Here is a 19,674-nt window from a genome sequence, read left to right as displayed (position 1 = left end):
ATTGTTGTGTTGCATTGATGGTCTGGGAGCTGGATCTGCTGAATTTCTGTCTCAAAACCACAGAGCATTTAACAAAAATAAATTCACTTAGTTAATAATTAACCTGATAAAACCTACAGTAGAAATTAAAAACATATATTGGGAATTAATTCAAAGCTCCTGAAAGCATCTTTGAAAATCACAGCAGTTTTAAAGCCTTATGTCCAGGGGATACTCTTTTATAGTATATACATACATAATCACTGATATTTATCTTATTTTGTAGTATAATGCATTTATGTGTTTTTCCATTTTCAACTTTCAGATGTGACCTTTCAGCCTCTTCCAGCTCTAACATACCGTACCTTAGGAGGGATTTTGGATTTTTATATGGTTATGGGCCCTACACCTGAACTTGTTGTCCAACAGTACACAGCTGTAAGTACTAACACTTGCCTGCCAAAAACAAATAGTATATGAATGTGGAAAGTGAAATCTTCCGCCTTCTCCTGTTCATTGTAACACCTAGTCCAAAGTAACATGCTCTGTGCAGGTCACGGGATTGAACTGTGCTCCTGATGAATTGCTGATCTAGGATGAGGAGCCTCAGGGAGCAACAATTTGGCTTGCTGTAACGGAAAACAGCTGGGGTCTGTTTGCGCCAGTGCACCTCAACATCCCCTACTAAGTAATCATCCAGAAAGACCATCTAAGTTGAGCCCTGACCTTCTTATTTCAGAAACTTGGCAACATTCATTGATCAGGCCATTAAGTGGAAAGTGTCAGCTGCAATGCACTGGGATTATAGTGCTTAGGTTATATGGTTTGCGTGTGGGTTGCATCCATAAGTTAGCATCAAGATGGCATACTGTAAGCATCAGGTAAAACTGGGATGGAAAATAACTCCATAAACATTTTTCTGAATGTCTAACATCACATTTTTTGCTATCTGTCAACAGCTTGTTGGTCGTCCAGTTATGCCAGCCTATTGGTCATTGGGTTTCCAGCTCTGTCGCTATGGATATAAAAATACCACAGAAATAGAACAACTCTACTATGAAATGAAGGCTGCTGAAATCCCATACGTAAATATTTTTTGGCCCATTCTGTACAGCAAATTGTATTACATAAGAGTTTAACATATAAAGCTAATATGCACCTTCTAAATAATTATACTAAGAGAATATTTCCAATAGGGGGGTTATATTTTATTCCTGTCTCTACACATGACCACACAAAACAGTGCCGTCCCTAAGTAGTCCTAACCTGAACCATTATCCTTTTCTTTCAAATCATTTACTGTATTACTATTACCCATTATTAATACTAATGCCCCCTTTCTATTTTTCATTATAGTAATTAAATGCAAATATGCCATAAATACATAGCATAAAATATACCCTATCCAATACACCAAATCAATCATCACATCTATGTAGTTCTAGATCTATGGACTAGATTCCAAAATGCTATTAAAATAGGGCATCCTTTTCTCAACTTGCCTGGTACAAGCCATTTTGATTTAGGTCGTAATTCAATGTTCAGATCCATGTAGACAAAACCAAAGATATTTTGAATTCTAAAAATCCCCAGTGGTTTCCAGCTACTGAATCATATTTATAATTGTACTTACCTGAAGCTTTCTGTCACAGGATGTTCAATATGCAGACATCGATTATATAGAAAGACAACTTGATTTTGTTCTTGACAAAGACTTCCAGGGGTTGCCGGCTCTCGTAGACCGAATGAGAAGTGAGGGTATGCGTTTTATTTTTATTCTGGTAAGTTTCTAATGTTTGATGAAAAAAACAATATAACCTAGTGTAAAATAGGGAAACATTGTATGTGATATACATTGCTTGAGGTTTTCCCTTTATGTGCACCTTAAGTTTAGGAGTTTTGTACAAAGTTGATGAATAGGTGAGATTAGTTGCCAGGCTAAGAGGAAAAGTATTCCTGTTTAATAATGTAGGAATTTAGTACTTGGCATTGATTATTTGTTGTGAAGTTCCAGTATCAAATTGCAGTTTTAACTTTATTCCATGTTTAGCAATTGTGTCTTTTTATGATACAGGATGCATTATGGATAGTTCTTCGCATGGTCCATAAAGTTCTTAAAAATTCTTCTACTAAGATTTAAAAGAGAGAAAAGGCTTCATTTAAAAATTTAAAATGTTAGTTGCATTTGTTATTATAATGAAAATTGTTGATTTCCAAAATATATTGCAATGCTATCCAATACATTTAATGTTTTTATGTATATTTGCTTCACATATATTGTATTATAATTTGTATGTTTTCAAACTCATATTTCCTTTTCTATTAGGATCCTGCAATCTCAGGAAATGAAACTCATTACCCTGCTTTTGATCGAGGAGTTAAAGATGATGTTTTCATAAAATGGCCTGACAGTAATGAAATCGTGTGGGGAAAGGTATTGAAAACAGTAATTAATAATAATAATAATAATAATAATAATAATAATAATAATAATAATAATAATAATAATAATAATAATGTTAACTTTCATTTTCATTACTACAGTCCTGTAGTAATAAGGCTTGATCTGTTGGCATGTGGTCTAAACATTTAGGACTCAAAGCTACAGTGCATGTTCTTAATTTATGCAGTAATATTGTCTTGATATTTCCTTTAGATTTCATGAGTTTGTACTAGTCAGTATAATTCAAAAATGCACCAGATATAATTTTTTGTTTTTTTCTGGGTCATCTAGGTTTGGCCTGATTTGCCAAATGTTACAGTTGATGAATCATTGGACTGGGAAATACAAGTGCAGGTAAACAACATTCTTTTCCTTCTGCATAGTTAACTCTTGTTTCAGTTCTTTTATAATGCCACTCCAGTCTTTGTCCTGTCTTAAACCTTAAGTTCCTGACTGTAAACCATTATGTGTTTCTCATTTATTTATATTTAGATTTACAGGGCATATGCAGCTTTTCCTGATTTCTTCCGCAATCAGACAGCAGTGTGGTGGCTTCGGGAAATCGAAGAATTTTACAACAATACTATGAGATTTGATGGTCTGTGGATAGTAAGTATAACTGACATTGACATCATGCTGACTACTGTATACAGTATATAGGCAGTGATGTATATTTTGCTTTCTTGTTTCTTTTCTTTATTCTTGTTGTTTGTTGAACTAAAATATTTGTCCTGTGCTCTTCGTAGCAGTTTGGTCTTTACAAGATAATTTGTTCTAAAACAGCACTGGAAAGATCATTTTATTTTAGGTACTATGTGAAACTAATTGCTCCGGTATCCACAAGATTTCAGTCATAGGCAAAGCTTTAGTAATAACATTTAAAGTAGGAGTGATTTTTTTCCCCTCTCATCTTCTTTTTTAGGATATGAATGAGCCTGCAAGCTTTGTTCATGGCAGTCCTGATGGCTGTCGAGATCAAACTCTTAATTTCCCTCCTTACATGCCACGTAAGACAATAGAATTGCATAAACTGATTTTCCATTACATACAGACATACTGTAAACAACAGTATATTCCATTATCCTTTTTACCTGATTTTGTCTCTTTTTTTCTCTCTCCAAGCACTGGAATCAAAAAGCTTAGGGCTCCAACATAAAACCTTGTGCATGGAAAGCCAACAAATCTTGGCTGATGGCACTCCAGTCAGGCACTATGATGTACACAACCTTTATGGATGGTCTCACACAAAACCAACATATGAGTAAGTATTCTAATGCAGCTATGACTTTTATTATTACGATTCTTAATATATACAGTACTGTATATTGAGCATCGCACACTTCAGCACACTTATTTAAAATGCAGTGTGTTCAGTTTAACATGTCACATGGCTTGTAATCCCCCAACTGGGACACACCAGTTATAGAAATAAGCGTACAGGTGTTCACTTATTTGTCAGAAGGGGGCTCTCTTCATTGATTTTGGCAAAATAAGTTCACAACTGTGGTAGTACTGTATCTCTGGGATAAATGTTGATGACTGACTATTACCCAGATGAACCAATATACTGTATCTGTCAACTATTAGCTTACTTCAGACGTAATTCAAATTGAACTAGACAGGAGAAAAAGTTTTCATGGATCTTTCATTCTCAAAAGAACATTTTTTCGGGCTGGTTCTGTTTCAGGAAAAAAATATTGTCTCTTTTCGTATCTTTTCTGTTTTTGTGTGTTTGTATATGAACATATATGAGAATTATAGAATATTTTAACATAACTAAATTAATTTCTCTCTTCTTTTGTTTTTTTTCATGAAAAAGCGCCTTATTGAAGGTTACTGGAGAGAGAGGAATTGTTGTCACAAGATCCACTTACCCATCGAGTGGTAAATGGGCAGGGCATTGGCTTGGAGATAATAATGCCAGTTGGGATCAGCTGTTCAAGTCTATCATAGGTATGAACTTACAAGTACACTTCATAACTGAGGTTTTATTTAATGTTCATGTAACCAAGACCAATTTTTATGTATCATATAGATATTGGATTTTAGTGGGAGAAACATTATACCAAATTAACCTCAAGATTTCAAAATTCTCCTCATTTTAAAAATGGCATGCACAACAAAAGTAATACGAAGGAAATTGCATCAATAGAGTGAAAATAAATAAAATTAGGAGTTTACCCCATGGCAAAATACTTCAAATGAAAAAAAAGCATAATTTATAGTACATAATTTTAGCTTGTTTTAGTGTGTATCTAAAACAAGCTAAACACAACACATACTGTAACAATCAAATAAAACATATGGCAATAATTTTTTGAGTTTTAAAGTTAATCTTTAGAGACAACTATCTGACAAAGCACTGGATTTGACATTTCTGCTAAAGTAGTTTTAAACAGGGATTGTTAAATGATCACAAGTTAATGTAGCTTTGTCTGTTTTAGCCAGCATATTGAGGATTAATAGAAAAGGTTTCTCTTTTTGCAGGTATGATGGAATTTAGTTTGTTTGGAATTCCCTACGTAAGTACTGAATTAATTTCCTTGTAAGTGTTTTAGTTTAATTTCTGAATTTCTGTTTATTTTGAAAAATATGGCATTCATTACAGTATGGGACATGTCCACCGTTTGTGTTTCTTTAGACTGGGGCTGATATTTGTGGTTTTTTCAATGAAGCCTCATATGAAATGTGCCTAAGATGGATGCAGCTGGGTGCTTTTTATCCATATTCCAGGAATCACAATGGAAAAGGAAACAAGGTAAGTTCACAAGTGAAAGACACTGCATAACCAATTTGCTTCTTTATATCTGTCTATGAATGTTATTATGGCTATTGGCTATCAAAGGGATCTTGTTATTCTATCACCTCTTTAGATTCCATCATCCATCATCATAATCAAGTGTAAGAGCAAACTAAATAGGCTTATGTAGTTCAGGTGGGTAGCTGTGTCAGCATACGTAGTCTGCAAAGGAACAAGTAATAGGTTTATTCCATGCTGAGAAGAGAAGAGAGAAAACACAACGTTTCAGCTGTGAGGCCTTCTTCGGGTGTGAGGTAAATAGGCCTATGTTGATAATGGTGCTTCTAAACTCTCATTGAGATCCACTATGACTACATTGCTGATGGGTGCACATTAAAGGCAATTGTCAGGGTTGTCCCTTTACGTCCAATCATTTCATAATGCCTTGCAAATGAGCATTTTAACAACATGAGACATGAGACGAAAGCACCAAGTCAGCACTATGACCATAATGCCCTGGCGATTGAGAATACTTTTAAGGTCACTTTGAAACATGCCACTTTTTCTAATCAATCTGACTTCTAAGAAAGGTGTATCGTGTTTTTAAATACTGATTTATCATGTATCATCATTTAAATACTGATTTGTAATGTATTTAAATTTCATGCACATAATACAAAGTAAGAGATGGCTCTTCGAGTTACCAATAGAATGCCAGTTTACCTCAAAAATACATTACGTGGATACATGGATAATACATGGATAATTTTAACAGTCTGTTAAAATGATCTTGACTGTTTTATTTTAAATGCACCGAGGTTTATGAAACATAGTTTTTTTTCAAGAAGTTGTTGTCCTTAGACTAAATTAATATACTGGATTGAAATGAAAGTCACCTGACTGTTGAATAATATAAATAAAAGTAGGCAGGGATCCCCAGAGCAAATATTACTGACATTTATTTTCTTTCCCCTGTTCTTTGCATTGTTATAGTTAAACTAATTGTTCCAGGAATAACTATGTGTAACAAGTTACTAGAATACAGACTGCAAAGAAACTCAGCTAGATATTAGGGTTAGCCAGTTTCTGGGGTTCAGCTGTCTCACATGTGCTCTAGTCTTTACTTATTGACTGTGCAACTATTTGAAAAACAGTACATTGACAGATTACAGCAGAAATCATTATTTGAGCAATAATAAATAAAGCCCTGTTTTGAGTATGAGGCTGTACCGAGCTTTTATGCATGTGCATCTTCTTAAAGTTTAAGCCTTCCATCTAAAATGGGAAGACATGCTTAAGTGAAGAGGTTCATAGAATTATAATTGTTTAATTCTACCTCTCCGATCAGCCTTTGTGTATCAAACACTCAAACTATAGATTGACAAGTAAAATATTTTAACTTTTTAAGTACAAGCCATAAGGACATCAAAACACTGGGTCCTGATGCAGCACTCAGTTATAGATCCCTAGCAATTGCAGGACTGTCACAGTTAAAGGGGCTATTTATTTGTGTAAATGGCTTTGCTCCAGAATATTAGCTGTCTTGAAGACTAATGTTCAGCTACTAACAACATCTACTTGTCTTGTGGAAATAAAACAGCCAATACAAATGTGAACCACTTACTGATATAGAGTTATCACAGTATATACTGAATATCTGCACTTTATTGTTGAGAGTTGATGTAAAATAATCCAGCATTCATTCATAAACACACCACAAAATAACTTGTTAAGATTTTAAATTACATTTACTGTATACATCCTTTTGCTGCTGAAGAAAATGGGACATATACCTTATTACATTAAGATAAAGGTTAACAAAACTGTAAAAACTGTAGGAAGCAATTTAAAGTGACCTTAGGAGTAGAATGAAGAACGAAGCTGTTATTTAAAAATCCTTTAAATGAAAAATTATAACTGATGTACAAAAAAATACCCTTTATTTTTAGTGGAAAATGAAATTTTACATTTGAGTACTTTGCCAAAGTCTACATCATAAATCCAGTAACTTAATCACAAATCAAAATTAAACTTTTGTCAGGTCTTTGGGGTTATTTTCTACTTTAATCTGAAGCTTTTGTCAAACATTATAGCAAAAATATCAATGCTATCATGACATTCTATTGTCATGATTGTTATATCAGTTTTTTCTTACTTTTTTGTCATGCTGTGTTGCCCTATTCTTGGATGCTGTTTTCTTGGGCTTGGCATCAATCACTTCAATTGAAAGCAGGGCTGTGAAGTACAAAGACCTCCCGGCTCTACTGCTGAAACTTGTGAAGTCCTTGAAACTTAAATCTTGGCAAATCTTTAAAACTACACTTCTAAAAACTTTTTTTAAATAAAAAATGTACAGTATTATGCTGAACACTGATGTTCTGGGAAGTGTTTTCACTTTCAGAGCAAGTTTGGGATGTTCCCACTGATTTTAAAATCTACTGTAAATTGTATACTTACTGGTCAGAATATTAGGAACACCAGTTGTTTAACAGGTTGAGCACTTGTTATGAACATAAACAACTTGAATAGGATATAACGCTGCACTATCGAGAGCGTCCTCACCAACGGGATCACCGTGTGGTATGGCAACACCTCTTCGCGAGAAAGAAAGGCACTGCAGAGAATGGTCAATATGGCCCAGAAGATCATCGGCTGCGGTCTCACCGAGATTAAACAGCTCTATGAGGACCGCTGCCGTGGTAGAATTCTGGCCATCACAGAGGACAGTCACCACCCAGGGCATGAGCTCTTCACCCCACTGCCCTCAGGCAAGAGATATAAGAGCATACGGACACTTACCACTAGATTCTTCAATAGCTTCTATCCACAAGCAGTGAGACTGGCGAACACATTTAGCCATCCCCCTCGGACCACACCTACACCGTCACCATCTACCTCATTGTAATTTATTAATTGTACGTCTCCAGTCATTGTTTACACGTCTGTATTGTTTACATTCAAACTGTCTGCATGTTTACTTGCACATTGTCTATTGTTTGTTTGTACATTGTCTTGATGCACTGTTTGCACTTTGTTTTGTTTTTTACACTTGTTTTATAATCGAGAGACTTTCTGTAAGTAAGAATTCCATTGTACCAGTACCGGTTACATATGGCAATAAAGTTCAAGTTCAAGTTCAAGTACATGTGTTCCCCCAGGTTGAAATATTTTCATCCTCCCCTAATCTAGTTCTTCTTTTGCTTAAAGCTACAGTATGATGATGGTACTGTGATGGTGTGTATTATCTGAACTGTATATTTCCAGCAGTTTTACCAGTTTTCATTATGATTGAAAAGTAAGGATAGATTTGGCCAGGGAAGATCAAGTCTGTCTCATGTTCCTCAAATCTTTGTATTTCCTGCAACTAAAGATTTTTTGTAGTAGACTGAGGTTCCTGTTTATTATGGCTAATGTGTTCATATCATATATGGAAGTTATTAATTGACGTTCTCAAGCGATTACAACAGCAAGTCAATCTCACATTGCTGTTCCTAATCACAATCAGAAATCAGCTATATATATCGAATACAAACACTTCTTTTTCTTTGTCTGAAACATCCCTCCTCCACCTTATCTCCACCTTTGCAGCTATGCCTTGGTTAACTCCCCTCTCTGAATTGGGGTCCAAGCTCCCTCATCCTATGGTCAGAAGGCAACCCTGGCCTCAACTAAGCAGGCTAAGCCACACCTATCCTACCAAAATAATTAACAAATTCACAAAGCATCTAACCCTTGCTTGTTGATGTCCCTCATGAAATGATTTTCAGTGTCATTTAAACATTTTCTTTCAAAGCTACTAAAAGTTTTAAAACCCACAATAAGTTATCCGAAGCAATTATTATGATTCATCCCTATTTAGTGATGCCATACTGTGCATTACATAGAAATAAGATGGGCCACTCTTCAGACTCATTTAACTTGTGTGCTATACTTAAGCTTTGTTGGACTGCTCCATTTTAAAATCCTGACTATGGAACAAGTCACTCAGGCATGGTCCATTGTCCCTTATGTGAAAATATCCACTCATGCATAAGAGTACTACATAGGATTGAATAGCCAGCTAATTATCTTTTGTCATTGTTCTGTTCTCTGACTTCCTCATAAATGCCATGTCTAAATGTCTAAAATGTAATACATTAAAGGGAAAAAAAAGACTGAATTTCCACTTTCTTAAACTTACCTTTAAGGCAACACAAGATCTGCCAGCTGATGAATGTGTTTTCAGATTAACTGATACAGTAATAGCTCGCTGTTGACAACTGTTAAGGAGATATGGCAATGCCCAGTCAGAGATATTTCTATGAAAGTATTTGAATACAAACACACTGATAACAGAATTATTTGAAATAAAACTTGTGTGGAAATATGCTAATCAACGTGACTGCAGCTTTCAGCCAATGTTGTATAATTCACAAGAAAAAAGTATTTTGCTGTAGGAAAAAGTAAAACATGCTTTAATAAAACCCATATAGATGTCTTTTGTTGTCTTTTCTCTTTAGATAAAAATGATTGGTGTGGCATTTTTCCAGCAGGCACTGTTGCCCTTAGGGTTTCAGCTTTGGACTGTGTAATCTCCTGGCAGCTATGCGCAGAACAATGCTAAAACTCTGAATTTTGAAAGCCACAATATTCAGTGGTGTTCCCGAGAAACAGAATGGCTTTGATTTTGATCATTAGAAGTTCTGGGGGGAAACCATGGACATGTGCAAACACAGTCTCTGCCTTCAACAGGGAAATGATTGCCATTTATCCTAAATGGAAAATAATGAACTAACAATAAGAAAAGCAAATGCTTAACATACAGAGGTTGTATGAAATACACAAGGCACAGGATAATCACAGTTTAGAGGCAGATTTGATTTCAATAACATTGCCGGGGGCTGTAATTTCAAAGTTAATTACTGATGGATAATGATTTTCTAAAATTATTAGTCCTTTATTGGTTTCAAGTTTATTGTACCTCAGCAAGTCTGAAACTGAATGTGCTTATATATTTTAGAACTACTGTGTTGCCTCGATGAAAAACAAAATCCCCAGGTCCTACAAATTATGCAACTCATTCATTGTTCACCTGCACTTTCAGATTCATTAAGCTTCTGCGTAGTTCCTTTAAAATTGCATCAGTCTTAAATTTGTCATGACAGTAAACTTCTTGTGTGCTACATTCAGTTCATTGCAGTAAGTGGGTACTGTATCAGTGCAAAATGACTTTATTGGTTTCAGGAAGCATCAATCTTTTGGTTAATTTAAATTAAAAGTTTTTTTTTTTGCTTGGCATGTGGGAATCATTCAAATGCTTCTGTCCCAACAGATGCCATCCGAGTCGTGTTGGCTAATGTCTATATTCCGCATTGTGCTGCCACATTTATCCTCCACTTCAGCTAGAAGCACTGTAGATACATTGCTGAATGTGTTTTCTAGCCACATTAACTTAATGCATTTTTTTTCATTTATAAAGGAAATTACGGTTTTGCCTAATCGTGTCTCTGCGCATGTACTGTACAGGCTTTTAACTGCAGTATATTGTAAATGTTATTCGTTATGGATTTGAATAGTTGCTCTCATCTAATCATCCAATTATATACTGTAGCAATCACTATTGCTATAGGACTTATACAGTACTGTATATCAAATGGTGTGCCTTGTAATATAAATTATGGATGTATTCAAGTATAAAAGGCACATATAACTCTACACATAGCCAGGTTAATATAACCATGCATGATTTCCTGTATTTCACCAGCGTCAAGATCCAGTCGCATGGGATGAAAATTTCACAAATGCTTCAAGAAATGTCCTGAACATTCGCTACACCTTGCTGCCTTACCTTTACACACTCATGTTTGAAGCCCACAGCAAAGGCAGCACTGTTGTGAGACCCCTTTTACATGAGTAAGTGTGTTATTATTGTCATCAAGCCTTATTGTTGTTTTTGCTATTAATTAATTTCAAATCATTTAAATGAAGGAAGAGAAAAAATGAGTACTAAACTGAGCCTATTTTTAAATTATTTGGATTTCTTCCATAAGATAAACCTATGATATGACCTATGATAGCAAGTATTCTTTAATTTAGAATGTTTTAATCCAGAAGTTTCTATTTTATTTTTTCCTGTCTGCAGATTTGTTGAAGACACTATAACATGGGATATCTATAGGCAGTTCCTGTGGGGGCCAGCTCTACTGATAAGCCCAGCTTTAGATGATGTAAGTACTACAAAAGTGTTATTTTTAAATAACCCTAACTGAAGGTGTTGTTTCTAAGTAAAGGAAAGCTGTTCTTTTTTTAAACTTAATTCTAGTTACCAAATTACAAAGAAAATGTAAAAGAAAAATACTAAGGTAATCAATGTATTTTTGTGCTATATACTGCACTTGTAATGTCTACTCTGAATGGCATATAGCTTTAATTTTTAAACATTAGATGTGTGTAGAACTTTTAATGGTTCTTTAACGTAATTAAAAGAGCATTATGCCTTTTACTTGAATTGTGTTTCATAAATATCTCAAATACATATTATCATATGGTTGTTATTATTATATGTTGTGCCTCAGAATGAATGACAGCATTAATATAATCTGTATTTTACATATGTTCAATTTAAGAATTTGTGCTTTGAAACATCAGTAGAAAGGCTACAAATGAGAGGAGGTCATCCTGTTCATCTAGCTCATGTGTTTGCTAATAGCTAATTTTCTAGTTTCTTATCCAGCCATTTCCTGAATGAAGCTACGTTTATCAGCTCCAATTACTGTACATGGCTGGTCGCCAGTCTGCCTCAACACATCGTGTATATAAGTGTCTCCTCTTCTTGGTCTAAAATGCACTTTCCTTTTGTCTTCACTTGTTTGCTTTGCTTTGTGTTGTACTGTTAATTCCTATTCTTTCCACTAGTGCCTCTTAAAATGTCAAATTATATTAATTCCAAATTAGCTTGGCATGTTGACCCCTTGATTTCTACTTCTCAATCAAATGTTCACATTATGCCGAGCATGTGCAGTAAAAATAGCCAAGTTAGGTATCAAGATATCTGAAACCATATGATTAACTGCATTCAGTCTTGTTTTTTCAGGCATGCAAATTAACCCAGACTGAATGAAAGAAATCCCAAGGAGCAATTGTCAATGAGTGTGATCAGCAGATATTAAGTTTAATTTCTTTTTCTTTTTTTCCATAGGGTCAAACAGTAGTTACTGGCTATTTTCCAAAAGCCCGATGGTATGACTATCATACAGTAAGTGTTAGAAAGCTCCATGCTAATAAGTGTATAAGGCCTGCAAATAAATTGTGAAATTAAAGATAATTATGTATAAACTGGGAGACTGTCATTGTGTGTATGATATATTCTGACATTCTATAGTACCAATAATACTTGGAACTCTGAAAGTTTAAATACTGTATGTCATAGTAGTTTGTACTGTAGATGCAGCATTATTTGTTTATGAAAGTGGATACATGTATTTTGCAATGTTCTTTTAAGTGATTGAATATGTTCCTGTTTCAACCCTGTTTGACGGGTAAATTATTGTTCATGTTGATATGTTAAATGCCTCTTAAACCTTGACTACAGTTTCAGAGATGTTACAGATTTGATTAACTGTGTCTGTTTCCAGGCAAAGTACATTGGAAATACCCCAAAGTGGGTGAACATGGAAACACCTCTCAATCACATTAATCTTCACGTGCGAGGCGGATACATTCTCCCATGGCAAGAACCAGGCCTCACAACAGCGCAGAGGTCTCTATGAGTGGATGTTGTGTACAATGTTTGGCAGTTACAAGTCTGCCTATCAGTGGCAATGAAGAGAAATACTGTCTCTGTGACCTAAAACAATATGTTGAATATGTTAAAACACAACTCTGTTTGATTATTATCCACCTATTTTTCTTGGTTTTATAGTCGAAAAAATCCTATGGGACTGATTGTTGCTTTGAGCGACCAAGGGCAAGCTCAGGGTTCCCTTTTCTGGGATGATGGATCAAGCATTGGTAAGTTGTCAGTATATTATTCTTGCTCTTGTTAAATTATCTACAGTCAGAAGGTATTTTAGAGAATGTCCTTGTACTATGCAATCATTTTCTTAGTAAACTCCCCCCCATGAAACTCAAGCAGCATGGTGTTCCATTCCATCACTCCAATTATCATTGCTCCAATTATTAATATATTTTTTCAAGAAATAGTCTGTTTTCTAATAGTAATTCCTTTACTATATGTATCAGATGTATAGCATTGGCCAATATATGACCCGTGTTATTAGCCTACAAAGAAGCTTTGTTCAGAATAGTGACTGAGATCTCCAAGCTCTGAGATGTCTCCAGATCTCAGTTCTGTGAGTGGTGCTACGTGGCTGGGGTCTTACTTTGCTGCACCCCCCGGGGAGCCTGTGGGTTGGTATGTTTAGAAGCGTATAAAGTATATTGTATGCAGTAAAAAAACACAGGACAGCAATAGGATAGTAATTCGAGCAGGTGTGAATTCAGAGCTGCACTTCCATAGCACATTAATAAAAGCAGCAACGAATGAATGGATGTCATCTCAGTCATGCTTCCTGTACCAGCCCTGACACATAATTTCCAGTACTTGCATTAATGTCAACTATTTTTGTTTTCATCTGTTAGACACTTATGAGAAAGGGCTGTACATGCTGACTTCCTTTGCGGCAAACCAGGTATGTTCTTCCTGCTCCGACTGCATCTGATGGCTCTGATGCATTAAATTATTTTTGAAGAAAATTAGAATTTGTCACTGCTCATGTTTTTTGTTGCTTTTCCCTGTGTCATTCCGGATATCAGAACACATTGACGAGCCATGTTGTACATAGCAATTTAAACAACAATGACACTCTCATATTTGGAGAAGTTAAAGTGTGGGGAGCAGGAAGCATCAAAGTCCAGACTGTGGATGTAGTCTATGATGGACAAGCCAGCACTAGAGTGAACTTCACACACAACGTGATGACAGAGGTATGAGCTTTCTTGTAGTTTTACCTTGTTAAGATTATTATTAGCCAGCTACATGGTTACTGAAGATACAGTACATGGAGTAAAGTGAACAGCTCTAGGTGACGAAGTGGCTGTGGGATGTGTTACTGTAGATGGTCGATTGTCATACAAAAAACAGAGCTTTAAAATACACTTCAAGGCCAATAGAAAATGTCCCACTTTGACCTTTTAATTTAAATACCAGACACAAGGAATTATTCTTCCTGATTTTGAGTGAGGAGACTCACTCATAACTGCTCCAATTAATCCAGCCTAATTGCAATTAAATAAAGTCTAATTTGAAATATTATCAACATGCACTCAATAAATATCATGTTGTTCTGTAGAAAAATATTTTTCTTTTAATAAATACAGTCCTGGGAAAAAAGAAACCATCAGACCACTTCAGTATCAAGTAGATCATAACAACATCACAACTTCTTATAAGAATAACAAATGAGACAAATAATGTAGTAGCCCCATCAGCTGTTTTAGTCAATCACTTTTTGAAGAGCTGTGAAGTTCAAGTGAATCAAGAAAGTGAAACATGATGCTGAGATTAGTATTTAGCTGCTACTTTGAAGGAACTTGTATCTTGATAGGACATGGAAGATGTTGTTAATGGTGAATTCAAATATACTGTATACTGTATATGGTCATGATGGCAGACATTAACTATTTTAAAGAGTGTCAGTGTCACGTTAGATAAATAAGTTAACTGAAAGCATGAACAACGAAAGGACTTGCACGTTCTTTATAAGTACTGTACACGTACAAGGATCATTCAAAGCAGATTTTTATATGATGTTAATTGTCTTAAATATTAATCACCAGTACCTTTATTTAAGGTGTCTTCCCTTACATACTCATATTGTGTACAATTTTCACAGGTAACTAAATTACACAGGACAATGGTGTACAGTCATTTTGTTCGGGATATACTGTATGTAACCTGTTGATTTAAAAAATACAGAAACATTGAGGCCTCCATATTGAAACATTCAGTAAAATGGTTATTTCATGAAATACAAAATGCTTAAGACTAAAGAAAATATTTTGGTCCAGCTCCGTTTTTAGTCTGCTGAAAGGAAATATGTTTCTACTCTAAATAAATACTTTAATATGAGGAAAAGTAAAAGAAAAACTGTGCCTTTGTCTAGACAGAGACCATCATAAATATTAATTTTGAAATCATATTTAACAGAGGTATATGTTTATGGCCTTAGACCCTAGTCCATTATTTGTTCAATATTTTTCACCAACTTAATAGCATATAGATATTCCTGTTATCTATCTTCCTATATTTTTGCATGACTACCTCACCAAATGCAATGAAGAGTGTGTGGCATTTTGAAATACTTGAACTAACACCATCAGTATCCTTTTCAGTTGTGCTCTAACTCACTGCCAGACGGAAATAACCTTGAATAGTAGTAAATCATTTATATATAATCCTATTTCCTAGAGCTTTAAAAGCAAACCTGTTTTAACAGTCACAAAGATACCTTTGTATGCAACCAGAAAATATTGCTCTGGGAAGAGATTCCTTAAAATGTATTGTTTTTTTTTTTTATTTATTTCAGGAACTTATCATACATTTGGCAGAAAGGGGCTTGTATTTGGGCAGACCCATCAGGATTTCTTGGAAAACTGGTGTTATATAATGGATGCTGCTGGATAACAAGAAATGGAGGATCTATAATATAATAATATTATCTATAATATTACAGAATGCATGGCTGAATATTCCAGGGTCAGGGTGGCAATGAGACAGAAAGTTTTTACTGTTGGAGAATGATTGAAATATGAACACCTTGTTTGTTTCTCTTTTTAGGTAATCTGTAATACAAATAAAGGTTATTTAGGATCTATTGCTTAATCATGAAATACATAGTTTGCATTGTTATTTTCTGTATATGCATTGAGTGACATTATGTAGTTTAAAGGCTATTCCCATTCTATTGTATATTTCAGTGTCATCTAAAAAAGACCAGTATTGAGGAGGTCCAGCAGTGTTCTTTCTATGTTCTAACTTGTATATTCATATACAGTAAGTAACACATAATTCAGTGCAGTCATCTTAATACATTGGCCAATTATTTACACAACAATACATACAGTATAGCACTAACAGTCTAGAAATATGCGTCTAATTGATTTCTGCTCTAACTGGCACTTCCTCTAGGGGGATGAAACATAGAAAGCAATAAAATTAGATGCAAATTAGAAGCATAATAGATAATCTAGATGAGGTTTTTTCTTACACCAGCAGGAGATATGAGAAATGATAATTATTTGGGGTTTTATTAGTGAGAAAATTAGAGTACCTGTTTTTTTATAATAGCAGCATTTGTTTATGTGAAAGTCATCATATATTAGGGAAGGAAAAACCACTTCAAAAGCAACTATTAATACATTCACTGTATTGTTTGAAAATATGTACACTTTTAAGCCACTTAATTAAATACTTTTATTGTGTTATGCTTTGCAGTATAACCAACCACTATAAATTACAATATTAATGAAACTTGTTCATGGCTTATTACTTTTTCATGTTTACTTACTGTGTTGGTTGTATACAACTCATTTTAGCCAGGAAAATAGATTTATATATAATAGCATGATATGGGTAAAGGTCATACATATTTTTGCCATACTATTTTTACCATACTATTTTTTGGGGATTAGTTTGCAAACATTATTTTTTATATGTAACACAAATTTAAACGCACTGATTAAAAATCATTCTGCTGTAAACTCAGACAGCAGAAAATGCCATGCAGAGGTCATTCTGACCTTATGATGATGATTCTTGGCAGAGGTCTGTCTGCAGATGTATAAAAACACTCTATCAGAGATTGTTTTGTAGTGCATACCTCAGTTTGTACTGTACATCACTGTTAGTTACTGTTAATATCAATTTCACTAATTATTTGTATTTGTTTTGACTAAACTCTGCAGTTTAGGCCAAGAGTATACTTTAAATTATGCTTTCATTGTAGAGTGTTAATTAAACCTCCTGAAAATAGTCTCACAGTAAGAAAAAGAACAGAAACTTGACATTACGAGAACACTAAAATAAAACATCCAGGCAGGATCCAATCACATCTGTTCTTATGATGTCATGTCTTTTTTTCTAATGTATTAATTTGACAAAGTCAATAAATAATATTTGAAGTGCAGCACTTAAAATATGAAGCTCCAGTGCAATATACTGGCATTTCAAATACTGTAGTCCTCTGTCAGGAAATCAGAGGGACTTATTTTTTGGGGGGAAGCTCTTTACAGCTTCTCCATGAAAGAATCGCTCAAGAGATTGCCTCAAGACAAAATTTCCCAGTGTTAAGGATGATGTTATTAATATCATTCATTCTTGCATTTCAGAACTGATCCTGACATAACCTTCACAAATTTTCTGTGCCTGGTTATCTTGTGTCATTGATGCCATACTGTTAATATTTCCCAGTGCAGCATTTTTTATAACCTTGTGGCAGGTTATGGAAAATGTCACAGATGATTTGTCAATTTATTGTATATTTTGAGATAAGGATGGTTTTCCCATCCTTGCTTGGCAAAAGCAAGTCCTCCTTCTAACCTTAAGTTTGAAAGGTACTCCTTTGCAAAAGTATTGATCATACTCACACACACAGACACACACAGACACCAGGGCCAATTTTTCCAAAAATCAATTAACCTACCAGTATGTCTTTGGGTTGTGAGAGGAGACTGGAGCACCCAGAGGAATCCCATGCAAACACGAAGAGAACATACAGACTAAATGCAGACAGCACCCCAGGTTGGGAATTGAACTTGGAGCCTCAGTACTGCAAGACAGCAATGCTAATTTATTCAAAGCAGAACAGTGCTTTGGCAGTTACCAGTGCTGCCTCACAGCTCTTGGGTCCTGGGCTCTGTTTGAAGAGGGGGCATCTTCTGTGTGTCATTTGCATGTTCTCCCCTTGTACATGAGGGTTCGTGTGTTTGTATACTGTGTAATGGACTACTGTAGTCTGCACCTAATGCTTCCAGGACAGATTGCAAGTAGCTGAGACACTACTAGAAATAAGTGACTTTCTGATGGCAGATAGATTAATAATCTGAATCAAATGAAGATAATATATTAGATCTTTCCAGATACAAGTAAATTAAAATCTTCAACCAATGATCTAAAGAAAAGCCAGATTTACTTTTTGGTCATCATTGAGCAAAGTGAAAAATCAATGTCATGTCTCCTTAATTCAAGTAAGATGGTTTTGCTTTCTTTGTTTTTCATTTTACTTGCTAAATATCACAGCCAAAACCTTGATAATCAGTTCTTAGCAAAGACCCAATACACAAATAAAAGTGAAAATCAAGAATGGTCTGAAACAGACAGAATAAAAATATTCCTGAAAGTGAAATGTTTTCTGAACTGGAATGAATAAATATTGAAAATAAGCAAACATAATTTGGACAAACAAGAAACTAAAAAGAGAATGCAGACTGATAATGTATTGAACTTATTCTAAAAGCAAAAAAACCTTTTGAATGTATTTTGAAAGAATACATTAGTTACTACACAATTGAAAAAGATGAAATTGCTCCTTGTTTTTTTGCATAAATACATAAGCAATATTTTTATATCAACACCAAGGGAATATTCATATATAGAATGATTCAAAATTGCCATGCCAAGGCATTAAACAAATTCTCTGAAAAATAATATTTTGATATATGAATATAACAGAACTGCGATTGTTATGAAAATTAAGCTGTCAAAGAAAATGACACTTTGCATTCAACTAATTGACAGCTTGTGAAGTAAGCCCAACATAGAATCAGCATTCAAATATTCTTTCAGTGAAAGAAAAACCCTGAAGCCTTTTGTGATATTAAAGCAAGAAAGTCACAGCTTCTTCCAGTTAACATGTACTATTTACAATAGTATTTTTGTGTTAAATGGTGTTTTATTGGACATTACACACATCTGACAGTGCTGTGCATATTTGAAAATAACATCTGTATATTGTTCATTGTGCACACCAAAGCAATTGAAAAATGCAATTTTTGTAAGTGGCATTTCCGAGCTTAACAAACAAAGCAATTATCATTAGGATCTTTAAGTTACTATAATCAAAGTTTTGTTAAATCTGATCATAATTACAAATACCTACAGTATATAAGAAAAACGTCACATTTTTGCTTTCTAGCCTACTTGTCGTTACTTTTAGCCTGTCAGTGTAGGACATTACTTTAAATTCTGGAATACATCTGGTTGCTTATCATGGTTTCTACTGCAGACTTTCCTATAGGTTTTTCCCAGTTTATATGTCATTAAAGCCAATTTAGTATTGCTAAAGTATGATTTTCTTCCAAAATAGCCTAAAAGCATTTTCCTCAACACTGGCTAAGCTAGCTCAAGCACAATCCAGGATTTATGATTGGGTTTTGGAATATATCATGTTATTACAAGCTATACCCCAATTGGGAATGTTTTCTTACCCCATACCAAAACTCATGCTTTTGGCATCTCAAAAGTACTCCACGATCA

General features: G+C 34.6%; 1 protein-coding gene across 3 annotated transcripts in view; it reads left to right on the top strand.

Annotated features, from left to right (window-relative positions):
• si (sucrase-isomaltase) overlaps positions 1–17,249 on the top strand; it is a 67,149-nt gene extending 49,900 nt beyond the window's left edge. For all 3 annotated transcript variants that reach the window (XM_069197387.1, XM_069197386.1, XM_015360839.2), the window contains 19 exons: positions 305–417; positions 939–1,064; positions 1,632–1,760; positions 2,306–2,413; positions 2,714–2,776; positions 2,915–3,031; positions 3,345–3,429; positions 3,545–3,683; positions 4,242–4,375; positions 4,910–4,944; positions 5,064–5,180; positions 10,906–11,054; positions 11,284–11,368; positions 12,340–12,396; positions 12,776–12,900; positions 13,063–13,151; positions 13,782–13,831; positions 13,956–14,126; positions 15,728–17,249. In XM_069197387.1, the coding sequence (XP_069053488.1) occupies positions 305–417; positions 939–1,064; positions 1,632–1,760; positions 2,306–2,413; positions 2,714–2,776; positions 2,915–3,031; positions 3,345–3,429; positions 3,545–3,683; positions 4,242–4,375; positions 4,910–4,944; positions 5,064–5,180; positions 10,906–11,054; positions 11,284–11,368; positions 12,340–12,396; positions 12,776–12,900; positions 13,063–13,151; positions 13,782–13,831; positions 13,956–14,126; positions 15,728–15,808 (1,973 nt within the window). In that variant the 3' untranslated portion in view covers positions 15,809–17,249. The remainder of the gene's footprint in view (positions 1–304; positions 418–938; positions 1,065–1,631; positions 1,761–2,305; positions 2,414–2,713; positions 2,777–2,914; positions 3,032–3,344; positions 3,430–3,544; positions 3,684–4,241; positions 4,376–4,909; positions 4,945–5,063; positions 5,181–10,905; positions 11,055–11,283; positions 11,369–12,339; positions 12,397–12,775; positions 12,901–13,062; positions 13,152–13,781; positions 13,832–13,955; positions 14,127–15,727) is intronic.
• Positions 17,250–19,674: the final 2,425 nt, after the last annotated feature.

Source organism: Lepisosteus oculatus, chromosome 13 (genome assembly GCF_040954835.1).
Source record: "Lepisosteus oculatus isolate fLepOcu1 chromosome 13, fLepOcu1.hap2, whole genome shotgun sequence".
Classification (NCBI taxonomy): Eukaryota; Metazoa; Chordata; class Actinopteri; order Semionotiformes; family Lepisosteidae; genus Lepisosteus; species Lepisosteus oculatus.
The sequence above is the reverse complement of the archived record's forward strand: the minus strand, read 5'-3'. Positions and strand labels throughout refer to the sequence as shown.